Here is a 25065-nt window from a genome sequence, read left to right on the forward strand (position 1 = left end):
GGTCCTTATCTTCTTCATCTTCATATTCTACCCCGGCTCACAACAGGATCCTATCTAAAGCAGGTACTTAGGTATTCGAGTGAATCAATCACAGAGGCAGAGGGGGGTAAAGGGAGAATGTGGCCTCAAACGTGTACTATCTCTGGAAGTGATTGATTTCACCAACCAACATGTTAACAACAAGCACACTAAAACAAGACATTAAATTTGAGATCAACATGTATGTACCAATACCCATCTATTAATTTCTTTGCAGACATTGAATGAAACTTTTTGCTTAAATAAAAACTTTAAAACTACTCTTTTATACTTCTAAATCAAACACGAGATGTGGCAGATTTCTAAAACCAGAGACTTAAGACTTAGTGTTGAGTGAGACTCCTCCCTACTGAATTACAGTGAAAAATTCCTAAGTGACTTTTACCCAATTAAGCAATCCTTTTTCTGCTTTATAACGTTAAGATTTATCTAGCATGGGGAACCAATAGTGATCAACCACCAAAGGCTGCCACAACCTGAGGGATAGTAGAGAAAGGAGGCGACCCTAACACCCTTGACTTTTTCAGATTCTTCATGTAAAAGGGAGTAGAACTTGGTTGGTGGGAAGGGGAAAGAGACAGTTTCGTTCCTTGGGTGTATGTTTTTCTTTTTCTTTCTTCCTTTTCTTCTTTTTTATTCTTTTGCCTGCAATTTCACAATTCTAGGCCATATCTGAAGACTGAGGTTGCAAGCTGGTGGTCTGTAAACATGTTTTGTCCTGATCAGTACTTTTAAAGATTTAAATTTACTTGCCATTATTTGAATAGCAGGAAATTTCACATAAAAATCCTGATGTCTAGTGTCTCATAGAATCAGAAGACCTGGCAACAGCCGGCCTGGACAACAACAAATGGCCAGAGCTAAGTCGTGGCTGCCTCTTTTAGACAGGGCCTGGCACAGTCCCTATGTCTCTCACTTCTCATACTTGGCCACCTTCGTGCATTGACATTACCCATCCAGGTCCTGTAGGTACCTAAGTTCTGGGGCTCCACCCCCATCTCCCTTGTCTACATCCTTCTGTAAACTAGGGAAAACTTCAATACAGAACTCCTAAATTTCCACTGTACTTCTATAAAATTTTGACATACTACAAGGAATCAGGAAGGAGTTCTTTGAAAGGTACACTGGTTTCCCTCCTTATCTTTTTCATTCATTCCATTCTTGATTACTAGATGTTGGGGATGTATGCTGACATTACCATTAAATTAGTTCTAGTTTATAAATTGATATGACAAGATATGCTGATTTGTCTTCAAAGATCATTGTACAGAGTACTTTACCATGGGCAAGCTCTTCCATTAATACACACCCAACCTTTTCCATTTGGAAGCTGACTAAACCGACCTAAGAATAAAATTGTCACTAAAGATGCAGACAATGAATCAATCTGCAAATATGGACACTCAAGATCTTATAGGATAAGTAAAATAGATGGTTTTTGATTAGCAATTATTAGGAGCCAAGGTGGGTTCACCGAGAATAAGACACCAAATAGATGTCACTTCCTATTTAGATAAAATTACTACATTGGTGGATCAGAGGAATGTGTTAGAAATTACATACTGATTTCAAAAAAGCCCTCTGTGAAATCTCCTGTAAGATAATAAGATAAAATATGGACTGGATAATAAAATATTTTTAATTTATAGAATAATCTTTCTCCAAGAATTTTAAACCTGTGTCATTGGGAAAAGGGATCTCCAAGGGAATACTTCAGGGCTTGCTGGCTTTGGCTCCCTCTCTCTCTCCAGTCTCTTGGTATTCAACATTATTTTTATCAATAACTTGAACGATAAAGAAGACATATCTACCAAGTTTGCAAATGACACAATGCCAAGAGAGATATATAATGGGACAAATGACAGAAATAATATTTGAAATGACTGAGCTAGAACAAATGGATCAAAAAGAAGAATATGACATTTAATAGAGATACATATGTATCTGTGTTTAGATTCAAAGAGTCAAGTACACAATTAGAGAGGAGGGGATGCTGCCTTAATAGCACCTCATATAAAAAAAAATCTGATTTCAACGAACCCCAAGATTTATATGTACCAACAGTGGGGTGGGGCTGCTAATGTTACTTCACGCAGCAGACAGGTGCTGTCCTGACTGTGGAACAGGACTTGTCCCATCACACCTGGAGCACTGCTCTCCATTCTCAGTGGCACCTCTTTTAAGAGGAACTCTGAAAACCCAAAGGGCTTTCAGACGAGGACAACCAGGACTGATGAGGTCACTAAACCATCTAATTTAAGAAGAGGCTGAAAGAAATGGGGATGTTCTACCTGGAGAAGAGAAAATTAGGGGAGACATGATGGCCGTCTTCAAATGTCTGAAGGATTGCTAGGTTGAAGAGGGAGTAGAATAGTCGTATGTTGTTCTAAAGGGCAGAACTAAAACTAAAGGAGAGAAAGTTATAGGGAAATCATTTTAGTTAAAAAAGAAAAATAAAGAGCAAAGGCAAAAAGCAAAAACCCTCTCCAAGGAGGAAAGCCATCAGCAGATAAACAGTACTCTCCACAGGAAGGCTTTCAGGAACGCATTCTGATGGGAGGTTAGGCCAGATGAGTTCTGGAATCTCTTCCGACTCTACCATTTCCAACACCGGAGCTCCTGCATGTTGTTTGGTTTGAACTAGCCTTGCATTTTCTCAGACAGTCGTCATGAGAGAATCTGTGTTACTACTTTCTAAGATGCCATTCAGAGGACAGAGGCAGAACTTTACCACCAAATTGGTGTGGCAGTCCCTTCAAAGCAGTCACCTGAGACGGCTGCATTCTTATTCCAGAGCTGTTAGTGCTCAAAATGTCATCAAAACTCTTTTTAGAATGCCTTGAAAATCAGTTTCTGACCCACACTAAATACAGTCTCACTGTTTCATAGCTACATCTACTACTTTTGCTGGTGGACACAAACTATCCCACAGCCAGAGCCTAGCCTCCAGTGAGAGGCCAGCAGTAAGACAAAGAAGGGACCCATTTCTAACCAAAATCTGTTGAGCTTGATCAGCTCCCAATGACAGCTGAATGTCAATTTCAAAGCACTCATTCATGTTTAGATACAAAAGTTTACAGTAGATACAAATTAATAGTACACAGGCTCTTCAATGCTCACAGAATGTAAATCTGAGCAATGGAAGCATGACCAGAATAAGAATATAACCTTCCAAGTTCTTTGCTTTGAGGGGATGTAAATATCCTGTTTGTTTGTTTTTCTTCCCTTTCTAAAAAGCATATGACTTTCTAAACATACTTCATGTTTTGGGCTCAATTATAAAGACCTCAAAAACTAGTACTACAGACCTTTTGTTCTTGCCCATACTCCTTTGAATCCTCAAAGTTGGCTATCATTCTCATTTCCAGAAGCCATGCTCTTTCAAATAAACATTCCAGGTACTTAAAATACAGAGATTTTTCAAACCCAAGATACTGTTCGCATGAGTACGGTTTTAATTAAGTTACATTAGTTGAACGTAAGTGAGTACAGTTTCACATTTGGGATCAATGTGTCTTTTCGTTACTATGAAAGTCCTAATCTATTTCTACAGCTCTCAGCCAAAAGATTTTAATCTCCCTACACATATCATCCTGTCATATAAACGATACTTTAACGATACTTTCCTTCATGAAAAAAGAAATCCAAAATCTTATTTTATAGTCCCCTAAAAACATCATCACCACGGTGAGAATTTTAGTGGAAGTTAGTTGGGCATCGGTTGGCTTGTGGTCTTTGTAGTGAGTATCTGTATCATAAATAGTTATCCACTTTTTTTTCTTTTGTATTTTAACAGAATGCCTGGTACCCAGTAAATAAAGTTAAGAACCTGTTAAGAACTGCAGTGAAGATTTTGTTCTTTACAGATTGCAGCAAGTCTGAGTTGAGGAAGTTCTGACAGATGCAAAATGTACACCTGTTGCAGGTGCACATACAGCGTAACCGGGCATGGCTGCGAAAACACACAGAAGGACAGGAGTTGAGTTCTTACTTACAAATACGGCACAAGTTAGGGTGTGCCAACTTAAAAAAAAAAAAGATTTAGGCATAAGCAACACTAAGGAAAAGGACAGTGTGGGGCATGCTAAAGTTGTGCAGAATTCCACATTTACCAAAAATACAATAAACAGCAATAGCTCCCTCCTCCCTCCCTAGAGAAAACCTAAGGAAAATTAGCTAACACTCTTGGTTTTTTTGGAGGGGGGATGGAATTACTATCACAAGCGTTTTAGTGGAACAAGTATGCACAGCAATAGATGGCACCCTCATGTAAACTAATAAAAAGAAAAACGAAGTAAGCCACAGCACCCGCCAAAAGGACAAAGTTTGCCAGCATTGAAATAACCATTCCCTCCTCCTCCCCCAGTGTACACACATGCCTGAAAACCAGGAAGGAGAAGAGTGACAAATACACAAAAGGGTCAAAAGACGAGTATATTCAACCCTGAGGAGATATGAACAACATCGTCTTTAATTCATCAAGCACCCTGGCTCCCAAAGGAAATCAAAGTGCTTCATAAATTTCCACTTGAACAAAATAGAGGGTTGATTTCATCTGCTACAAAAACACAGCAGCTAAGTGTGATAGCATGAAACTCTGGGTAAGGATATAAAAATCAACAGTGGGTCCAATTGATATTAGATATGAAATTTAGGGAGGCTTTCTGACTCCTTTCTGGTTGAGTGGAGTTGTACTAGTTGCCACAGGCACATGGGGCAATCTATTTCACCTCCGTCCTAACAACCAGAGCAGGGGGTCTCCAGTGACTGCCCAGTGGCCGGAGCCGCGCAGACACACAAAGCCATCGCAGCACCCTGAAGAGGCCCTGGCGCAGAACCCACCCAGAAGAGCGCCACCTGACGGATCAATACCGGCACTTCCTGTAACACCTGAACTTTATTTTTTTTAAAAGGCTTCTCAGTCAAAGGACTGGCCCAGTCTGACTTGGCTTAGCTTGTGAGATCTGATGAGACCACACTGCGCCGTGGCATGGTTGTGGCGATTAGCAGCATCCCAATAATGCCTAATTCCCAACATGAAGAGAAACGAGAATTAATTTTTAAACTGTCATAGACTCAAGACATTCCTCTTTAAAACCTGACTTGTGATGAGGAACATATCAATGCTACTAAGTCGCTACCAGCTGTCATACTGGAATCCATCTGTTATTTTATCAGTTCAGTCTGACTCTCCAACACACACAGGCTCCGCCCCACAAAGAGGAGAGATGCAAAGTATGCTTAGCAACAGGGAGATGCTTCGTGAGAAGTAGTTTGGGATTAACCATATAAGCAAGTGTCCCTGTATGTACATTTATCATATACACACACACACACACACACAAATTGCAGTAAAACGTTTTGAAGATGCAGATCTGAAAACACACTCACAGTTATCTACAAGATTAAAACAGTGCATTTACATAGTAAAAACTAAAAAAGGAAAAAGAAAAAAAACACCACTGTAATATACAGTTAGGCAGTAAGCCTGACCAAGCAGTGCGTTTCTGGATAATTACTAAGTTAATTACGGCAAGAAAGGAGATCTGGTCATCTATAAGAAAATGTCAACAAAATCCCACAGAAGCCATAAAGAAAAAGTAACTTACAAAGCAGTTTTTAGAAAGACCCAGATTTTTCTCAAATTCTCTATTCTATCAGTGTTGCCCATGTCTCGGGAGAGTCTGTCTCTGTAATGATCCTCTCTGTAGATAACATACACGAGAGTTTTAAAGCAAAGGTAAAACATAAATAAGGTTCTGTTTATCTTATACTAACAGGAATGACTTGTCTTCCAATACAAACAGAATTTCAAGGGCTTGCTGCCTTTTTTTTAAAAAGTATTAGTTAACAGGATAGCAGTAAAGTTAACTCTAATTTGAAGAATCTGCGCAAATTAACACCTTTCTGAAAGACTTCAGTTTGAAGCCATGTTTATTACTCTATTTTATACCGTAGTTTTCATAAGAAGAAAAATAATTTAGAGACTAAATTAATAATAAATAGATTAAGCTAAAGTCCTGAGAAACGCACTGCCTGAAAAACTATCTTGTTACAAAACAGAATTTTACACACACAGTACTTGAGGAGAATGCCAGTAAGAACCATGCAATTCTAAGGCAGTTAGTAAGCTATGAAAATGTCCAGTTATGTGCTTATGCATATCCATGTACAGATATACAATAAATGTACATAAAATTCATGGTTCGTAACACTTAATGTAAAACATTTATATAGCAGGAATTCCAATTACAACTACTTTTTACAGCACTTAAAAAAGACATTATATTCTCGAACATATCTATAATTTAAACATAAATTCATAAAATATTTTAGAGTCCTCCACATACTCAAGGTCAATGAGTCAAGAGAAAAATATTAAAATGAACTTTTTGTTCATATGGAGATGTCTTAAAAGCATAAAGTAACATGATGCCAACCCCATTTGACTGCAGTAAGACTACTTTTTAAATGCTGGGTCGGGGGTTGAGTTTCACTGTACTATCCTATTAAGATAGTTACAGTCTGCTTAAAAATATACAAATCCTGTCAGAAGCACTCTTTGTGTAATTTTATTATGGCACCCAAACCAAAATCGCATTTACTCAAATTTGTTCCTTCTCATTACAAAGTCTCTTTCTGTTGCTGAACAACTTCTATGTGACAAAGGTTCCGCCCTCGTGGCTCATCACGGCATGCGACGTTATTATGAACCATGCAACATGAAAATGACAGCAGAGCAAGTACTTACGGGTACATGGCCATCGTTGTCAGTTTAACAAAGATATCTTTACTGGGTGCTTCAGCAGTATTGCAAGTGAAGGCTTGTGGTGGAGGCATTTTGTGTTTCCTGCAGAAATCAGCAGGTGAAATACTATAGTCTTGTTTAACTTCATGCAGGTCTGACTTTGCAGCTATGATTAAGCAAGGTATTCTGCTGTCCATGAAGTGTTGCTATGGAATAAAAACTAAAATCAAAATCTGATGACAAGTTAAAAAATTACTACATTTAATTAAATGTGTACTAAAAATTATCTCTGGCTAGGCAAAGCATAGCCTCAAAGAGAAAGTAAACTAAGAGGCAGTGACTGGCAGTGGACCAGGGCAGTCTCATGAGACCAGGGCCAATTTTCTAATGCTGGCAACCATACGAACCTATAACAACTCTTCAGATTCACTACCATTTGAAAAAAATCACTATTTTTTATTAAAAAGATACATTTTGAAATAAAAAGAAATCCATCTAAATTCCTCTATCCTAGAGCACATTATTTTCATTTTTAAAACTTCTGCTTCACAATTCTATTATTTTGTTCACTCTTTTCACTTTTCATGTCATTTGTCCTTAAGCACGTGCATCTGTACATGTTTCTATAGCTGCAGTCATGCTGGACATAGCCATTTAAAAATATAATACTTAATCTTCCATGTTTTCAGAATTCAAAAACCATTATTTTTAATGGCTTCTTAATATTCCACTGTACTATTTTGTCTTTTTATTTTTTTTTTTAATTTTTAAAAGATTTTATTTATTTTACTCATTTGACAGCGAGAGACACAGCGAGAGAGGGAACACAGCAGGGGGAGTGGGAGAGGGAGAAGCAGGCTTCCCACGGAGCAGGGAGCCCGATGCGGGGCTCGATCCCAGGACCCCGGGATCATGACCTGAGCAGAAGGCAGATGCTTAATGACTAAGCCACTCAGGCGCCCCCTATTTTGTCCTAATTTAGTAAACCATCCTCCTATTGTTAGGCATCTGGATTATTTCTAGTTTTTTTATTAAAAACAATGCTAGAAAAAATTCCTTTGTACATACAGTTTTTAACTCTTATTGCATTTTGGTGATAATCTCAAAGTGAGGACTTCTCAAGCCTCTGGTTTTTCCCCTTGCTCTATTATTATTGGTGTAACTGGCAATATATGTCATGTGCACTGCTTTTTTTAAGATTTTATTTTTAAGTAATTTCTACACCCAATGTGGGCTCGAACTCACAACCCCAACATTAAGAGTCACGCGCTCCACTGACTGAACCAGTCAGGTGCCCCTCCAAGTGCATTCGTAATGGCCAAGGAGACCTTTCATTAATATAGAGGTTCTTAACTACGGGTGCCCATCAGAGTTACAAGTGGAAAAAAATGTTTTTAAAATACAGATGTCTAAGACTCTACCACCTCAGAATGAAACCAGAACCTTTAGGGATGGGACAAATATATGTATTTTTTAAAAGCTCTACAAGTGATTTTCTTGCTTCTCCCTGGTTAGAAAACATCACATCATACAATTTCATTTAACTCCACATAAAATTACAGACCAAACCAACAGTTACAGACCAGAAGAACAACAAACCTTAAAAATCCTAGCACAGTATTCAAAGGATTTGGGGTTACTGACGTCATATACCAGGCACACAACATCACAAATGATCTCAGCCTCAGTTAGAAATTCCGATTCAGAGATATCATGCAACTTGTAAAAAGAAAAAGATAAGAAACATTAATACCATAATACTGATGTTTAATTAAAGTCATGATGTGTTATTATTGTTTGACTTCCAAATAAAGTACTAATTAAGCATAACTTTTCAGGCTATTTTTAGAGGTGGGAAGTGTAGATAAACAAGTAGCTTCTTGAAGGGGGGGAAATCCGAGGGGTAGACGAACCATGAGACACGATGGACTCTGAAAAACAAACTGAGGGTTCTAGAGGGGAGGGGGATGGGGGGATGGGTTAGCCTGGTGATGGGTATTAAGGAGGGCACGTTCTGCGTGGAGCACTGGGTGTTATACGCAAACAATGAATCATGGAACACTACATCCAAAACTAATGATGTAATGTATGGTGATTAACATAACATACTAAAAAAAAAAGTAGCTTCTGATTTTGAGGACTGAAAACTGTGATTAAGGTTTTACAGAAGCAAACATTTAGTGACTGACCTGTGCTGGGCAGGCCCATTACGCACATTCTCTACACAGATAAGATGACAGGCTAAAAAGATTAAGTCAACTGCCTAAGATAACACATCTAGCAAGTCATCAGACCAAAATTTGAACTCAAATATGATTTCAAGTCTATTTTCTTTCTACCAGACCACATTTTCTCCTCACCCAACTTAAAAAAACAAAACAAAGAAAAAGACTTTACATTAAAGTCATTTTGTTCTACTTCACTGCCTACTCTTTTTTAATGTTTATTATAAAGCCTCTGAAGAAATAACCCCCCTATGACAATGATCCAGCAAGAGTAAAATTCAGTACTACTGAGTTATATAAAACAGTACAACTATGCTGAAGAGGAAGTACAAGGTCAGAAGTGACTCGATATATTCCAAGTAAAACACTATTACAGCATGGATAGTCAGAGGCATGAAAGATATCAATTTACAAAGAACAGTATAAGAATAAAAACAGGAAAATTCACTCTGAAAAGTCAGCTCTATTTACTGAGTACCCAGTTAAGCAGAACTATACTTACAGGAGAAGAATGGGAGATAAACAAGGTTTAATAAGAAACTGATAAAAAATGTTTATCATAAAGAGGAAAAACTGTATGAAATTCAATGGGATCATCTGTCTGGCAGAATAAACTATTTCCAAAAAGAAAGGAAATGAACTTTTTCTGGTACCTATTATTTGTTAGGAGCTCCTCATATGAGCTAACTTAATAAGAAAGTCAGGCTCAGAGAGAATAAGCCACTTGCCTGAGGTCACACAGCTAATCAATGGTGGATGAGGGTTTGAATCAAACTGACTGGATCCAAGAAGAACATACAATGTCTTTCTACTGTATTTCATAGTGTCTTTTCAGTCATGCACTTCTTTCATCCATTTTTTTAGACTAACACATTTGGTAACTATACTCCTCTCTTACTAAATAGATGAAACTTGATTCAGAGTACAAACTACCAGGCACCTGCGGTAAGGTTTTCATATTAATTTCTAGTCAACAGTAGAGGAAAAAAATTTTTTAAAGAAAAGTGGAAGAGGAAAGAGAAGCAATTTTTTTGTTGTTTTTACTTTCTATTGTGTATAATATACAATTAAGCACACAAATAGATTAACTTTCACTTATACCTACACCCATATGATCACCATACACATCAGGGGAATTAAAATTAATTCCAATGAATAAACCAGGTGAAAGAAAAAAAAAATCACACAAGTTCTACATATAGCCACGATATTAAATGAAATTATGTTTTCAAAGAGTCATATAAAAATATACCTAATAATTAGTAATCTTTATATGCCAGAGAATTTCTTACCAACAAGTATTTCTCTTGTCCATATACATAAACAGTGTTGATCGCATAGTAGGATTTATGATCATCACGAATTTTCTTCTGCCTCTGAAAACAACCAAAAGTCTCAATATTTACAATAAGAAGTTACAGTACCTAGTTTCCATCAACACACACTCTGCATGTATGTGTGGGTGTGTTATAAATAAAAGGGCATTCTTCCCTACACTATGTATTATTTATCAGTACAAAGGGGACATTGATTTTATGTTTCTTAGTTCTTAAGGTCTAAGACAAAAGATGCATTTGTTCTGCATAAAGTAAAAGGAGCAGCTGAAAAGGAAGGAAACTACATTACTGAAAATGTACTACAGAGCTACCTGCTAGCAATTCTCATTGTGCTATAATTTGGTCTGACATGAGACCCATCTGGAAACACCTCCATCTCTTTACTTGGGGCCAGAATTAGATAGAGTATTCAATTTGAAATATTTACTGTACATTTACTTCATGCCAAGCACCATGTCAGGTGCTTTCACATATGCATTCATTTAACCCCCACCTAAATACTGCTGAGGAAAAAAAAGACAAATGACAGCTAACACCAATGAAACGAAGATAAAGGCAGTTCAACAGGATCATCGTTCCCCTTAAGTTGTACTTTACTAATATACACAGGCCACTGAGCTCCAGTAAAAAGAGCTGGTGGCTATGAAAAAAATCATGTAAACTCGTGATGATAAAAATTTGTTGGATAAAGCTCTATTATCTGAGAACTCTCACCATTAAGTTTCTTCCAAGAAGAGCCTGAAGAACTCCACTCTTCCCACAGTTTTTCATCCCAATTACATTACATCTGAACACATTTCTTTGAGTCTGTTTTTTCTGAAGGTCTATCTTTTTATCTCTTGTTACTACGAAGAAGAAAAAAAACTAATTATGTACCATTTGGACTCACTGAGCCTCCACTTCATCTTCTGCAAAATAGGGTGCTGTGATTTCTCATTTTTATGAAGTGTATGATGAATAAACAGACATACTGTGCATCAGCCATGCTGTATGTGAAACCAAGCACTAAATATACGGGAGGGCTTCACTTGGTGGAAAAGACGCATTTCTGAAAGCTGGCTGTAAAGTGAACTTCTGGTAACCAAATGACATTTATTTCAGGATAAAATAAGTAGCACATTTTCATAAGGAAAATTATATCCAAAAAATGAATGAAAACTACAATGAATATAGCCAACATTATATCCCATCTATTTTCTTCTATGATAAATAACTGTCATAACAAATTACAAATTAAAAGATGCTATCTCCAATCTGCACACTCTTAAATTTATAAATGGGAAGGGATATGCACTGGCTTTCAAATGTAAAATTGTAAAGAGGCAGAACAGAAAAGAATGCTCCAACAGCAGAGCAATGGTGCCTCTCTCCCAGAGGTAAAGAGACCTCTTCAAGCTGTACCCCACAATTCAACTACAATGAAGCTCACCAGAGGCACTATTTATAGTAGCCAAAAACAGAAAATGATAAAAAACACACACAACAATCATGGGATAGTCCAATAACTTACACACATCCATATGATGACACACTATTTAACATTAAAATCTATAAAACTATACTTACTGATATAGCAAGATGTCCACAATATTTTGTGAGAGTGAGAGAACCTCATGCTAGCTAGGAATTCGTTCCTTGCTCTCTGGTGCTGAATTAAATACCGTCTAATTGGTTAACTATTTTAAAGGGTACTTGCTCTGCCAGTTTAAGATTGATTATCTTCGGGGCGCCTGGTGGCTCAGTCGTTAAGCATCTGCCTTCGGCTCAGGTCATGATCCCAGGGTCCTGGGATCGAGCCCCACATCGGGCTCCCTGCTCAGTGGGGAGTCTGCTTCTCCCTCTCCCTCTGCCTCTCCCCCATGCTCATGCTCTCTCTTGCTCCCTCTCAAATAAACAAAATCTTTAAAAAAAAAAAAAAAGGTTGTCTTCTTGTGCCGGGACTTCCTGTAAGATATGGCATTTCCCCCACCAATTAGGATATAAGAAAATCTTGAAACGATCTGTTCCCTAATTTGTTATTTCCATACCTATGGTATTCTTTAAGTGGAGCACACTGCTCAGCAAGAATTATAAAGTCTGGGAAAGATTTCCCAGTGTAGAAAATGGTTACAAAACCAAGAGATACACAGCTCAGTATCGGGATTATGTGTTAGTAGGTATTGTTTTTAATGTCTAAAGAAAATTAAAAGACAAGATAAACTGGCCCATTACACTTACTGCCCACAGCCCTCCCTGATGTTCATCAGTGGAGTGTCCTCAGGGGTAAGCTAGAAGTAAAACCTCTACTCTTTCTTTCCTTTCTTTTTTAAGTATTCTTTTTTTAAGATTGCATTTATTTATTTGAGAGAGTGAGAGAGGGGTGAGGGATGAAGGGAGAAGCAGACCCCCTGCTGAGCAGGGAGCCCGCCGTGGGGCTCGATCCCAGGACCCTGAGATTGACCTGAGCTGAAGGCAGATGCTTAACTGACTGAGCCACCCAGGCGCCCTCTTTCTTTTTTGATAAACAGTAAAATCAAGACTCTGAACTCAAAAGAAATTACCAAATGGCTAGGAGAACAGACTACAGACATGGAAGACTAATGAAGAGGAGTTTATTTTCACTCTTTTCACACATGAACCCGGAATATTAAAAAATGTTTCTTAGCATGAACTGAGTACTATCCAGATACTTACCTGTAATGGCTGAAGCTTGAGACTCTTGCTCAGTCAATATAGAATAGCCTAGATAGCCCAAATACTCCAGGCATCGCTGGACGTCTAAGTAGGTCGTGAGCCTAAGAAAGGGAGGAGGTGGAAATGGGAGAAGTTCCTAAAGGACATTTATGGGGGGGGGGGGGAATCCCCAACAGCTCAAATAATCTTACCACCAGACCCAGATAATTTGTCAGACTTCTTTAATTTCCCATGTGCCCAACCATGGGTTTCCCTATACTGCCACTCTTCAGGAAGAGAAGAGAGGGACGGGATGCAAGGCTGGCAGGGGTAGAGTAGGATTCCTATACCTACACTGAGATGAGCAGGGAGATGCTGATAAAATCTAGGTAAGGATATTTTATACTATCTGCTTCCTAAGTTACAAAAGCGTACTGCAAATATTGGCTGGTTGAGGACTTGATAATTAAATCTGAAAAGGTTTGCAAAAGGTGCAAAAATAACCGAAAGGCACTTGAAATTAGTTAACCCTTCTTGTGATGTGAAAAAAAGAATAGGTCCTGGTGTTGAGAAAGTTAGTCTCACCAAGGCTAAAGTAATAATGTCATCATGTGTGACCAGAGGATGTCCTTAGCGCCCCAGATACAATGTCAACTATGCTGTAGGTAGACTGTAGAAAAACCCTAAGAAGTGAATTAAAAACAAACAACAACAAAAAAAACCCTCAAATAAGTCTTCAGTGTCAAGTAAAATATGCTCTCCCCATATTCTGGAAGTATAAGAATTGTGTAATAGCAATAAGGTTTTCAATTTCCTTAATCAAAAAAGTATTAAAATCTAGTTCAGTTTTGATGTAAGACTTATTACTGTTTCCCTGTACATCATCCAAAAGCAAACAGGACCTTCCTGATAAATTGATAGAACATCTAAAGTTCATCGTAGACACAGCAGCAGCACTATAAATCCTGCTCACAGGCAGTTATGATTGAAGCAATCTGTAAGACCTGACCAACTTACAAAATGATGAATGTGACACGTTGTAATTTTAAACTGGCTGTAACTCTAAAGGAAACAAGTGAGCTCTGTACTCACGTCCACTGGGAAAGAAATCCCTGGTAAGTTATCCAGCCTCTTTCATTTGTACAAACTGTGTTATTCACATCTGGCCCCCACGGTATGTAAGGGAAAACTTTAAACAAATCTTTGAGCTCATCAGGTGACAAAGCACAGTCTCTATCCTGAGGATACACAAAGAAGTACACAAAATGTTTAGATACCTAAGAGAATAATTCCCAAACACAGAGCCCCCAGTCTAATAAAGCTATGCTTCTAAAAATAAATGAAATTTTACATTTTCTCAAGAAAATTCTTCTCATGTATATAAGAAAACCTATATAAGAATCTATCAGAAACCAGACTTTTTCATCTTGAGAAAATAATAAAAGTAAATAAACAAAATTTTTGCTAGTCTAACTTAAGAAGTTTGAGCAATTTTTGGCTATGTGACATGAGCATCCCCTAGCTAAGGGAACAGAGTTAAATCATTTACAGAAAAATATTTTATTACAATCATGGAAAACGACAGCTGAAAGCTTACCAAATCATGCTTGTCAAAGGTGCTCTGGAGAAACAAATACGCATGATGATTTAATTCAGTAGTGCAATCAGGAGGTATTTTTAGCCTATTGACCAAAAAAAAATTTTAACAGTAACATAAATCATTAACCAAATATTAAAATTTAATTTAAGAAACAGATATAAAACTGCAACAAGTCTTTTTTTGTGGGATGATACCATTTATAAAATACCTTTGCTGAAGCCATGTCGACCTTCCCAGGGGAAAGTCAATGGAGTGGAATAGCAGTCCTCACAAGAGCTGTAGTAACACTCATTCTGAGCTGACATATAAAGTTTTCTTAAATTTCTGAAGGGCAGGTTGAAATAAAAATTTTACAAGTAACACCATTATGCTATAATGGGCCTGTTCTTCTTATAAACAAACTGTAAGTCATAATTATGGCTTATGTCAACATTTAATGAGCTGAAAAGATGTGAAGAGGTTATTTCTGCCTGATTTGACCTTTGACCCATCCTAAGTTCAGTTCGATCAAAGGCACTGAGCTAGGTACTAGGCACACAAAAACAAGACAGGCTCCCTACCCCTAGGGAACCACATTCAAGGAGGAGACAGACCACGGACAGACAACCTCACTATTGCAACAGAATGAGGCAAGTGGTGGATATGGGTAAACCAAGGATGCTATGGTGGCCCACATGAAAGAGGACATCTCTGGCATGGGGGTGGGAAGGTGTCAGTCCTACTGAGAGACACTATCAACTCACTTGGAGAGACTTGAAGGCTAAGAAGCAATAATTAGGTTGGCGGGGGGGGGAAGTGAGAATCCCTGGGCAAAAGCCTAGAGCCCGAAACAACTGATGATTGGTAGACTATAAATAGTTTAGTAGCAGTATTTACTTCTAGAATGAAGGCAGGGAATGAAGCATGAGCAGAGCAGATCATGAATGACCTTGTATAACATGTTAAGAAGACTGAGCTTTATGCTGGCTCTAAGGGAAGTGACATGGGCAAATATGTATTTATATATCTACTAATCTAGTAGCAGTATGAAGGACAGAAGGAGACAGTTTAATAACAAGGCTGGAAAGATTCAAGTGGTAGCTCTATGAGGCTATTCTACAGAAAATGAAAGGCAGACAGCATAAAGAAACTGAGAGATATTAGTGTGAGCCACAAAGCCCTAAGCAATGGAGTTCTCTTACTGTCACGCTTAAGAAAGTAATAAGCAACTTCCTGTAGAATTTACCTACCCATGTTAATGGCACAGAAAAGAAAATGTGACAAAAGGTCCTGGGACAAATTCATTCATTCAATATGTTTTTTTATTGAAAAATCTGGGAAATTACTTGAGCCAAGATTTAGTCACTTCAACAAGAGAAGTTTCAACTTAGACCAGATTAATAGACCAGAAAGAACTCTGCGTTCTCGATGATGATGATAAATGAAAAAACAAGAGTCTTTCTGTACCCTTACATAGATAGCTAGGGGTGCTAAGCTAAAATAAAAAGGGACAATATGAAGACAATGTGCCAAGGAAAAAGTAAAGAAGAAAGGCTGAAGACCCAAAAGGCCAGATATTGGGACATCACTTCCCTGAAAAGCCTACCTCCCTGGGGTACAGGAGAGGCAACACACAGCAAGGCAGTCACCTATTTCAGGTGAAACTGGGTCCGTTTTAAACAAACACAACTCACACATAGCATTATCGGAGGAAAATAACCACAAACAGAACCACAAAATTCCTAATCAGGCTATTTAGGAAAAATTAACTTATTTCATCCTGAGCTAAGAAAAGGCCATAAAACTTACAGAGAAGGACTAAGGAAAAGAAGTGAACCAATGTACTCTGACGTCTTGATTCCAAATTCAAGTTTGTCCAGCATCTGTTATCTCCTTCCTCAGTAAGATGAATAAAAAAAGATACTCTTATTCCCCATGAGAAGAAGAAGAAAAATTTATGCCATGCTATAAATCAGGTGCTCTCAACTGGGGATGATTTTGCTCCTGAAAGAACATTTGGCAATTTCTAGAGACATTGGACGTGTTCAGTTGTCAGAGCTGGGGGAGGAGGTGTTATTGGCAACTAAGGATGTGCTGAACAGGGGTGCCTGGGTGGCTCAGTCGTTAAGCGTCTGCCTTTGGCTCAGGTCATGGTCCTGGGGTCCTGGGATCAAGCCCCGCATCGGGCTCCCTGATTGACAGGAAGCCTGCTTCTCCCTCTCCCACTCCCCCTGCTTGTGTTCCCTCTCTCGCTATGTCTCTGTCAAATAAATAAATAAAATCTAAAAAAAAAAAAAAAAAAAAGGATGTGCTAAACACCCTATAATACACAGGGCAGACTCTACAACAAAGAATTGTCTGGTCCAAAATGTCAATAGTGCCGAGGTTGACAAATCCTGCTATAAACCTCTCTATAAATCTAAATTAGTTCTGAGTAGCTCAAAGCCTACCTAAACTGTGTGCCAAATAAAACTTAAAAATACTTGGCAAGCAAAATCAATTAGAAAGCCAAAGGTACATACAAGGGGAATAAATACTCGGGTGTCAAATCCAGATCATCATCATAACCAAATCGTCGAAGCACAGTCCAGGTAGTTTCGTGTCTCCCTCTCTGGATAAAAAGTGTGTGTAAAAAAAGAAAACCTGAAATAAAATCAGTAAGTACAGGTGATGTGAATAAGGGTACAAAGTCACAAGGGAGAAAAGCATGTAACACATAACGGCAAGAGCTAGAATCATGAACATATGCATACAGCTTTGCATACCGAAGGTCAAATCAAAACAAAGTTCATAAATCTGTCAATGAAACAGAGCTGACTTCAGAATCATTTCACATATACACCCAAGGCAGCAAGAGATGGCAATGGATAAAAGGGCCAAAAATGCATTCCAAGGAATACACTGACATTCACAAAGTTATATGATAAAAATAAATGAAGTCATTTTATAGATTTTTGAATTTATTTCTATAATGGAAAACAGTGGTTTTCAATTTCATCTCTTATTTCACTGTGGCTCTGTAATACGTTCTACAAGGAATATTTTGTACTTGGTAAATGTGACTGGTAGACAACATGTCTGCCCTGAAAATAATTTATATTTAAAGGATGCTGTTAAGTAGTAAGAATATTAAGATAAATTTGTTTGTCCCAGAAATCTCAGGCCCTCAGATGGACCTCTGCATTCCTAAGATCTGAGCAATTTCCCCACCTCTAATCTTTGCTGACAGTAAGGATAATTATCTCCATCAATGGCCTGTCTCTTCTAACTCTTAATAACCAAGTTAGATCTTAGGTCTATCAGTAAATACTAATATTTCCTTAAAGTATATATAATGCTAGGACCTGCACCTTCTGCCAAAGTTTGAAAATATCAAGTTTAAAAGGGGGGGGAAAACACCATTCACTCACCTTTCAATGTCAATCCACTGTCAGCCACACCATCACTTATATGTTTCCGGACTACATTCTTGACATCTTCCAGAGCTTGGGGAGCTAATGGAGTATTGAAACAAATCCTCTAGCAAAAAACGTAAAAATCAATTTAAAAACAAAACAGCATTAAAACCACAAATAATATAAAACATTAATCTACAAAACATTAAACCAGTTGTAACCAAAAAAAAAGCACCAAATCCTAAATTAGAATAGGATCATCTCTGCTTTGCATTATTTATTTAAAACATGTCATATGTAGAAGGAAAGAAATTTTCCCTACTCTCTCCATAGGATTTCTGAAACACAGAGCTCTTTGTATATCCATGTTATACAAAACCAAGAAAGAAAAAATAATTCAGAGTTCAAACTTCAAGTCATCTTTAATACACCCATTGTATACCATGAAATGACACAAAGAGTCCCCTCAATTCCTGTGCATAGGAGAGTTTTATACCCCAGGTGAAGACTTAAATAGCTTGATGGGAAAGACAGTTTTACATGAAAAAGACATGCTTATTATCAACATAACATTGTTTAAGCTAGTAACATTTTTATAGCTTTTCTCAACAAGAAACCCTCCAAGATACAGAAATGCCTAAAGAAGAAGAGGGCTACCTGAAAGAAGTTGAGTTCAGCATCATTGAGAGTGCCATCATTATCTTGATCAGATATTTTAAATATACGGGTGAGGGCTTTTATACAGGCTGGTTTCATCTATACATCATTGAGAAAAGAAACAATTATGTTAATTAAGATAGTTGGGATTTCAAAATATGACTTTCATAAAGTAATGTTTTCTTTTCATGATCAAATACATAACATCAAATAAAACATGAAAAGTGAACTAAAGCAAAGCCATTTACTTTTATACTCAATGTCTTTTTAAGTAAATGAGGTACTGTTTACTTGAACCAATACACAGAATGGTCAAATTCTGCCCCTGGTGATCAAAAATTCTCCAAGGATAAGCAAAAAAGAAGGTCATCATTAGAGAAAATTTATTCTTCCAGTCATATAGAAAATAAATATTTATTTATGCCCTCCTTCATTCCATAAAAAATTTGAACTGACTATAAAACTACTAAGGGCCTGGGCGCCTGGGTGGCTCAGTTGGTTAAGCGACTGCCTTCGGCTCAGGTCATGATCCTGGAGTCCCGGGATCGAGTCCCGCATCGGGCTCCCTGCTCAGCAGGGAGTCTGCTTCTCCCTGTGACCCTCCCTCCTCTCATGTGCTCTCTCTCATTCTCTCTCTCAAATAAATAAATAAAATCTTAAAAAAAAAAAGACTTAAAAAAAAAAAAAAACTACTAAGGGCCTTCCTTCCCAATTTCTGATTTCCCCCCCAACTTTACTGAGGTATAACCAACTTCTGATTTTTTTTTAAGATTTTATTTATTTATTTGTAAGAGAGAGAGAGAACACAAGCAGAGGGAGCAGCAGGCAGAGGGAGAAGCAGGCCCCCACTGAGCAAGGAGCCCAATGCGGGACTCAATCCCAGGACCCTGGGATCATGCCCTGAACCAAAGGCAGATGCTTAACTGACTGAGCCACCCAGGTACTCCCCAACATCTGATTTTTGACCAACCTTCTGACAGAAGAATGGGACTGAATGTTTTGCTCTCTCACATGTGTATGTGTGTATGTGTGTGTATGTGTGTGTGTGTGTGTGTGTGTGTGTGTGTCAAAGTCGGGAATTAAGTATGCTTAATCACAAAGAGGTAGCAAAAGTATAAAGCCTTTAATTAACTTCCTATTATAAGAATTACTTGCATTTTAAAAAGAATCTTGCCTATTGTGACACTATAAAACTTTTATAAGTAATGCTGCTGGAAATGTATTTTGACAACTTCCTTCATTTTGTTTTAGGATATATAATGGATAGAACAAATATTTTACTATTTAAAAATAAGGCCCACATGCTTCTGATCTGTATAGTTTACTATACGATAACCATTGTTAACTATCTTGAGAAAATAAAACTTTCAGGAAGATCTCTAAACAGTATGTAAATCTGGAAGGAGATCTCCTATGGACAGTCTGAGTCAGAGAAATGAAGACGGCAAGGTGAGGAAATGTGTACTTATGAACCTCAGCCATACCGCTATCTGGAAAAAACAGTATTATTATCTTCTCAAACATATAGACAATCCCTTCTTATGTTGTTTTAAATAGGGTCTCTAGGAGAAAAATTTGATGTAATGAGACAAAGATAAAACCTAAGATATAAAGAGATTATAAAGAACTGAGAAAAGTTAAGTAAAAAAGTTAGAAACCAAATAATATAGCTTCTTCTGGGGGTGCCTGGGTGGCTCAGTCAGTTAAGTGTCTGCCTTCAGCTCAGGTCATGATCCCAGGGTCCTGGGATGGAGCCCCACATCAGGCTCCCTGCTCCCTACTTCTCCCTCTGCCTGCCGCTCCCCCTACTTGTTCTCTCTCTCTCTGACAAATAAATAAAATCTTAAAAAAAGAAAAAGCTAAAGTGATCTAAGCTATTGGCTCAATACAGTATATAAATAGTAATTACCTTAAAACATAACACCCAAATATGACTATGTTTAAAAGGTATTAATTATATCTCAATAAGGCTGTAAAAAAATTTTACAGTAATTAAAGATTTCATTTTGCATATGAATAATTAAAACCTTCACACAATAAACATTATTATGTAAGTCACATCTTTTTCATTATTAGGTAAGCAGAGGACTCCATGGGCCATACAGAGTCCATCATCATTGGAATTAATTTTGAATTAATCATTAGGCTTTAATCTTGAATATTATTTTTTGATGATTCCACCTCAAATCTGTGTTAAAAGGTTATTTATTTTTGAGAGAGAGCATGCGTGCACGTGTGCACCCACAACCTGGGATAGAGGGGCAGAGGGAGAGAGAGAATCATTAAGGAGGCTCTGTGCTGAGCACAGAGCCGGACCAGGGCTGGATCTCACAACCCTGAGCTGAAATCAAGAGTAGGAGGCTCAATCTACTGAAACACCCAGGCACTCCCTGCATTAAAAGTTTATTTTTGGGGCGCCTGCCTGGCTCAGCTGGTAGAGGGCACAGCTCTTGATCTCAGGGTCAGGATTTCCAGCCCCATGTTGGGTGTAGGGCTTACTTAGGGAAAAAAAATTATTATTGTTGTCTATATAGACAAGGTTTAGTTTCTAAAAGTTACATCTTTTATCTCAGGCAGGTCCTCCTAAGAAACAAGTAACAGATGGTGGTAGAAGTTTTAGTCTCTGGGACTGGGGGAAGGGCAGGGGAGATAAGCAGATTAGCAGAACTAATAATAGGCCTAGGAAAAAAGGAGCAATTAAAGCACTGAGAACAAACTAAGAGAGCAGATTTAATGTACCACTAGGCCAAGGCCTCAGGTAAATCTCTATAGTATGAGACTTTCCCAAATTTCCTTGATCATAAGATGCTGTATCTGGCTGAATCAGAATGGGATTGGTGTTTTTAACAAGTGTGCCTAGTGACTATTCTGGGGCAAATTAGGGAAATACTGGACTAAGAGTAAATTAGAAAGAAGCACTCCAATTATGGAACAGTAAACCAGGATTAAGGAAGAGTAAATCAGGGTCAGATTAAGGGATAACTCAGATTAATTACTTATACCAGGGGTCGGCACCTTTTCTGTGAAGCGCCACATAGCGAATATTTTAGGCTTTGGGGGCCAATAGGCAAAATCAAGAATATCATGTAAGTATTTATATATTATATAGCAAGAGAGAATCAAATTTCCATAAAGTTTTTACTGACAGAATTCAAAATGTAATAATAATGGGGTAAAAATTTGCTACACAGGTCTACAAATAAGAAAAATGAAATTTTGGGGGGAGGAATAACGTTTTGTTTAATTAGGGTTCAAAGTTAGTGTTCTCTATCATGAAAACTGAAAATGTTCATCTGTTAATGCCGATCTGCAATGAGATTTTACATATTTCATCTCTGAAAATCATTTTGTAGATATGTATGGCCAATACTGACACATATCCATAAACAGAGCATTTTTAATTGAGCACATTAACTGCTTGGAAGGCATTTACAAAATTATATTAGGTTCTTTTCTTGATATTTTCCTGTTAGCATGTCATTACACTACAGATTAATCAGTTCCAATTGAAGGTTAGGTAGAAGCTCTTCAAGTGCACAGTCAAATGAATTATAAAACATGGAACTTTCCTTTGCATTTGCATTAAGGTCCCTAAAAAAATGATGCGAGAACTGGAGTTCAGAAAATCTATCTGCTTTGCCATATATTTCTTTTGTTCTGGCATGCTAGGTAATGCACCGATAATAAAACAGTAAGATGCTCAGGTACCGTGGCACACCTGGTACTCACACTATAAAGTCATAACGGGGTCAGTGCAATCAGCAGTGTGCCAGGCAGCAGGGAGAAGTGAGGGCAGCACATGCGGGCTCTGTTGCAGCTACTCGTGCCTTTGAAGCACGAAAGCAGTCACAGACAAACATAAAGGAACGAGTGTGGCTGTGTTGCAGTAAAATGTTATTTATGAACGATGAAATTTGAAAGTTATATGATTTTCCCATATAACAAAATATTATTTCTTCAGATTTTTTTTTCAATCATTGAGAAACGTGTAATATATAAATTCTGAGTTCACAAACCGTACAAAAACAGGTGGCAGGCCAATTTAGCCCACGGGTCAAAGTCTGCCAGCCACTCACTGATACTATAAATTTTTCCTGGAAAAAATCTGCAACTTTTTATTTCTTAAAAACTCAACAATAAGAAAGCAACTCAATTAAGACATGGGTAAAGACTTAAATAAACATTTCTCCATATACAAATGGCCAATAAGCACATGAAAAGATGTTCAGCATCATTAGGTATCAGGGAAATGCAAATCAAAACCCCCACCACCACTAGGATGGCCATAATAAAGCACACACAAACACACAAAAAGGAAAATCACAAGTACTGGCATGGCAGAGACGTGGAGAAATTGGAACCTGCCATTCAGTTTGGTGATTCCTCAATAAATGAAACCGAACTACCATGTGTCCTAGCAACCCACTCCTCAATAGACACTCAAAAGAAATGAAAACAGGTACTCAAACTTCTTCTATTCACAATAATCAAAAAATGGAAACAACCCAAATGTCAATCAACAGATGAATGGATAAACAAACAAATGTGGTATATCCATACATGTCTATGGCAGGAGCGCCCGGGTGGCTCAGTCAGTTGAGCGGCCAACTCTTGGTTTTGGCTCACCTCCCCCAGCTCGTGCGCACGTGCACTCTCTCTCTCTCTTTCAAATAAATAAATAAATCTTAAAAAAAAAAGACTTTGGCAAATAGATGAAGGGGATTAAGGTTCATTCATCAATTCATTTATTTACTTTAAAATATTTTATTTATTTATTTGACAGAAAGATAGAGCCAGAGAGCACAAGCAGGGGGAATGGCAGAGGGAGGGGGAGAAGCAGGCTCCCTGCTGAGCCACCCAGGCACTCCAAGGGTACATTTATCATGATGAGCACTAAGTAACATACAGAATTGCTGAATCACTATATTGTACACTTGAAACTAATACAACACTGTACATTAATTATACTGGAATTAAAAACAAATACATAAATTTTTTTAAAAAAGAAAAAAGTCTATAGCAAATATTGTTAAATTTTAGATACTACTGTGTTTCTTAGCTATGAAACAGAATGGAATATTCAAATTGCGTTACATGCTGTACTTATGTCAAATCATTACACAAGGTTTTCATTTGTGAGTGTTTTTAAGTCTGTGAACTTTATACTAGCAAAGTAAGTAAACCATTAGGTAAGTCTTCAGACTTTACTGTTATTGATGCCAATTCTTCTGTTTCTTTTAATGGCATTTCCTGAAATACTTTTTGACCTGGAATACCATTCATAGTATTTAACATGAATGTTTTTGAAGTACCTAGAAAATATAATTGATTAATAGACAATAATTTAAATTTCAGTTTAGAAGAATACTTAAGAGTTATTAAAAATCGGGGCACCTGGGTGGCTCAGTCGTTAAGCGTCTGCCTTCAGCTCAGGTCATGGTCCCGGGGTCCTGGGATCAAGCCCCACATCGGGCTCCCTGCTCCGCAGGAAGCCTGCTTCTCCCTCTCCCACTCCCCCTGCTTGTGTTCCTGCTCGCTATCTCTCGTTCTTTCAAATAAATAAATAAATAATCTTAAAAAAAAAAAAGAGTTACTAAAAATCACTACTAGAGTTACTACCTACACATTCCAGCCCCTACTAACACAGCCTGGGGGGCAGGGGGTTACCTCTTTCTCTTCTGGGCAGTACAGGGGCCCGGTAGGATGAAGAACAGCTTTCTGTGCGTAATAAAAGAGCTCTGATATGTTCTTGAGGTTTTTTGCTGAACACTGAAAAAAAGTTTAAAATTTTATGTCCTAAAAGCAATTATGGGAGCTAAAAACAATTTTTAAACTATCAATATAAGGTAATAACAAGATTGCTTGAAGAAACTGAAAAAGACATTTTTCTCCATCGAAATCATAATATTAATGTCTGCAAAGAACTCAGAGGCCAATCCCAAGTTCTCTCTTTTATTTGGTTTACATGACTTCACGAACAGCAGGAAAGTTATCCCATCCCACACTTTCACACATCGTATTTCAAACCACAGTTTAGTGAGAATTCACCAGCAGTAAATTTCTAAATGAAATGGTAAGGCATACCTCCACACAGGTTTCTATTTCTGTGTACTGGTTCATAATGGGAAGGATGGTCTCCATACTACTGTATTCCACCAGATCAGATTTGTTCCCAACAAGTATCAAAGGCAGCCTGAAATAAACAGAATATATTGCAATAATAAGGAAGGCAAAAGACCTCAAATATCTATTTTAAAATATATAATAACCCATTCTAATTAGCTTTACTTAATCCCCCCAACATGAACCCTCTACTGTAGTCAGTTCCAGTCCCCTAGCAGCATGTTCATATTCAACAAATATTTACTGAGTACTTATTTTTAAAAAAATTTTTTAAAGTTAATTTACTTTCTTTAGTAATCTCTACACCCGA

At 37.7% G+C, this 25065-nt stretch overlaps 1 protein-coding gene across 5 annotated transcripts in view; it reads right to left on the minus strand.

Moving 5' to 3' along the window:
• Positions 1-25065, minus strand: part of RHOT1 (ras homolog family member T1) — a 59685-nt gene that overhangs the window by 8538 nt on the left and 26082 nt on the right. For 2 of the 5 annotated variants that reach the window (XM_088028378.1, XM_028109161.2), the window contains exons 7-20: positions 24717-24825; positions 24300-24401; positions 18633-18731; positions 17991-18099; positions 17103-17223; positions 14599-14683; positions 14094-14239; positions 13023-13123; positions 11064-11194; positions 10305-10388; positions 8387-8506; positions 6791-6993; positions 5649-5744; positions 3869-3991 (exon numbers count right to left, since the gene is read on the minus strand). In XM_088028378.1, coding sequence (XP_087884504.1) covers positions 3869-3991; positions 5649-5744; positions 6791-6993; positions 8387-8506; positions 10305-10388; positions 11064-11194; positions 13023-13123; positions 14094-14239; positions 14599-14683; positions 17103-17223; positions 17991-18099; positions 18633-18731; positions 24300-24401; positions 24717-24825 — 1629 coding nt within the window. The remainder of the gene's footprint in view (positions 1-3868; positions 3992-5648; positions 5745-6790; positions 6994-8386; positions 8507-10304; positions 10389-11063; positions 11195-13022; positions 13124-14093; positions 14240-14598; positions 14684-17102; positions 17224-17990; positions 18100-18632; positions 18732-24299; positions 24402-24716; positions 24826-25065) is intronic. The other 3 variants (XM_028109162.2, XM_028109163.2, XM_028109164.2) reach the window with 3 other exon arrangements.

The sequence above is a fragment of the Eumetopias jubatus genome, unplaced genomic scaffold, assembly GCF_037043125.1.
Source record: "Eumetopias jubatus isolate StellerSeaLion01/CBP00866 unplaced genomic scaffold, mEumJub1_p1.0 scaffold_10, whole genome shotgun sequence".
In the NCBI taxonomy this organism is placed as follows: Eukaryota; Metazoa; Chordata; class Mammalia; order Carnivora; family Otariidae; genus Eumetopias; species Eumetopias jubatus.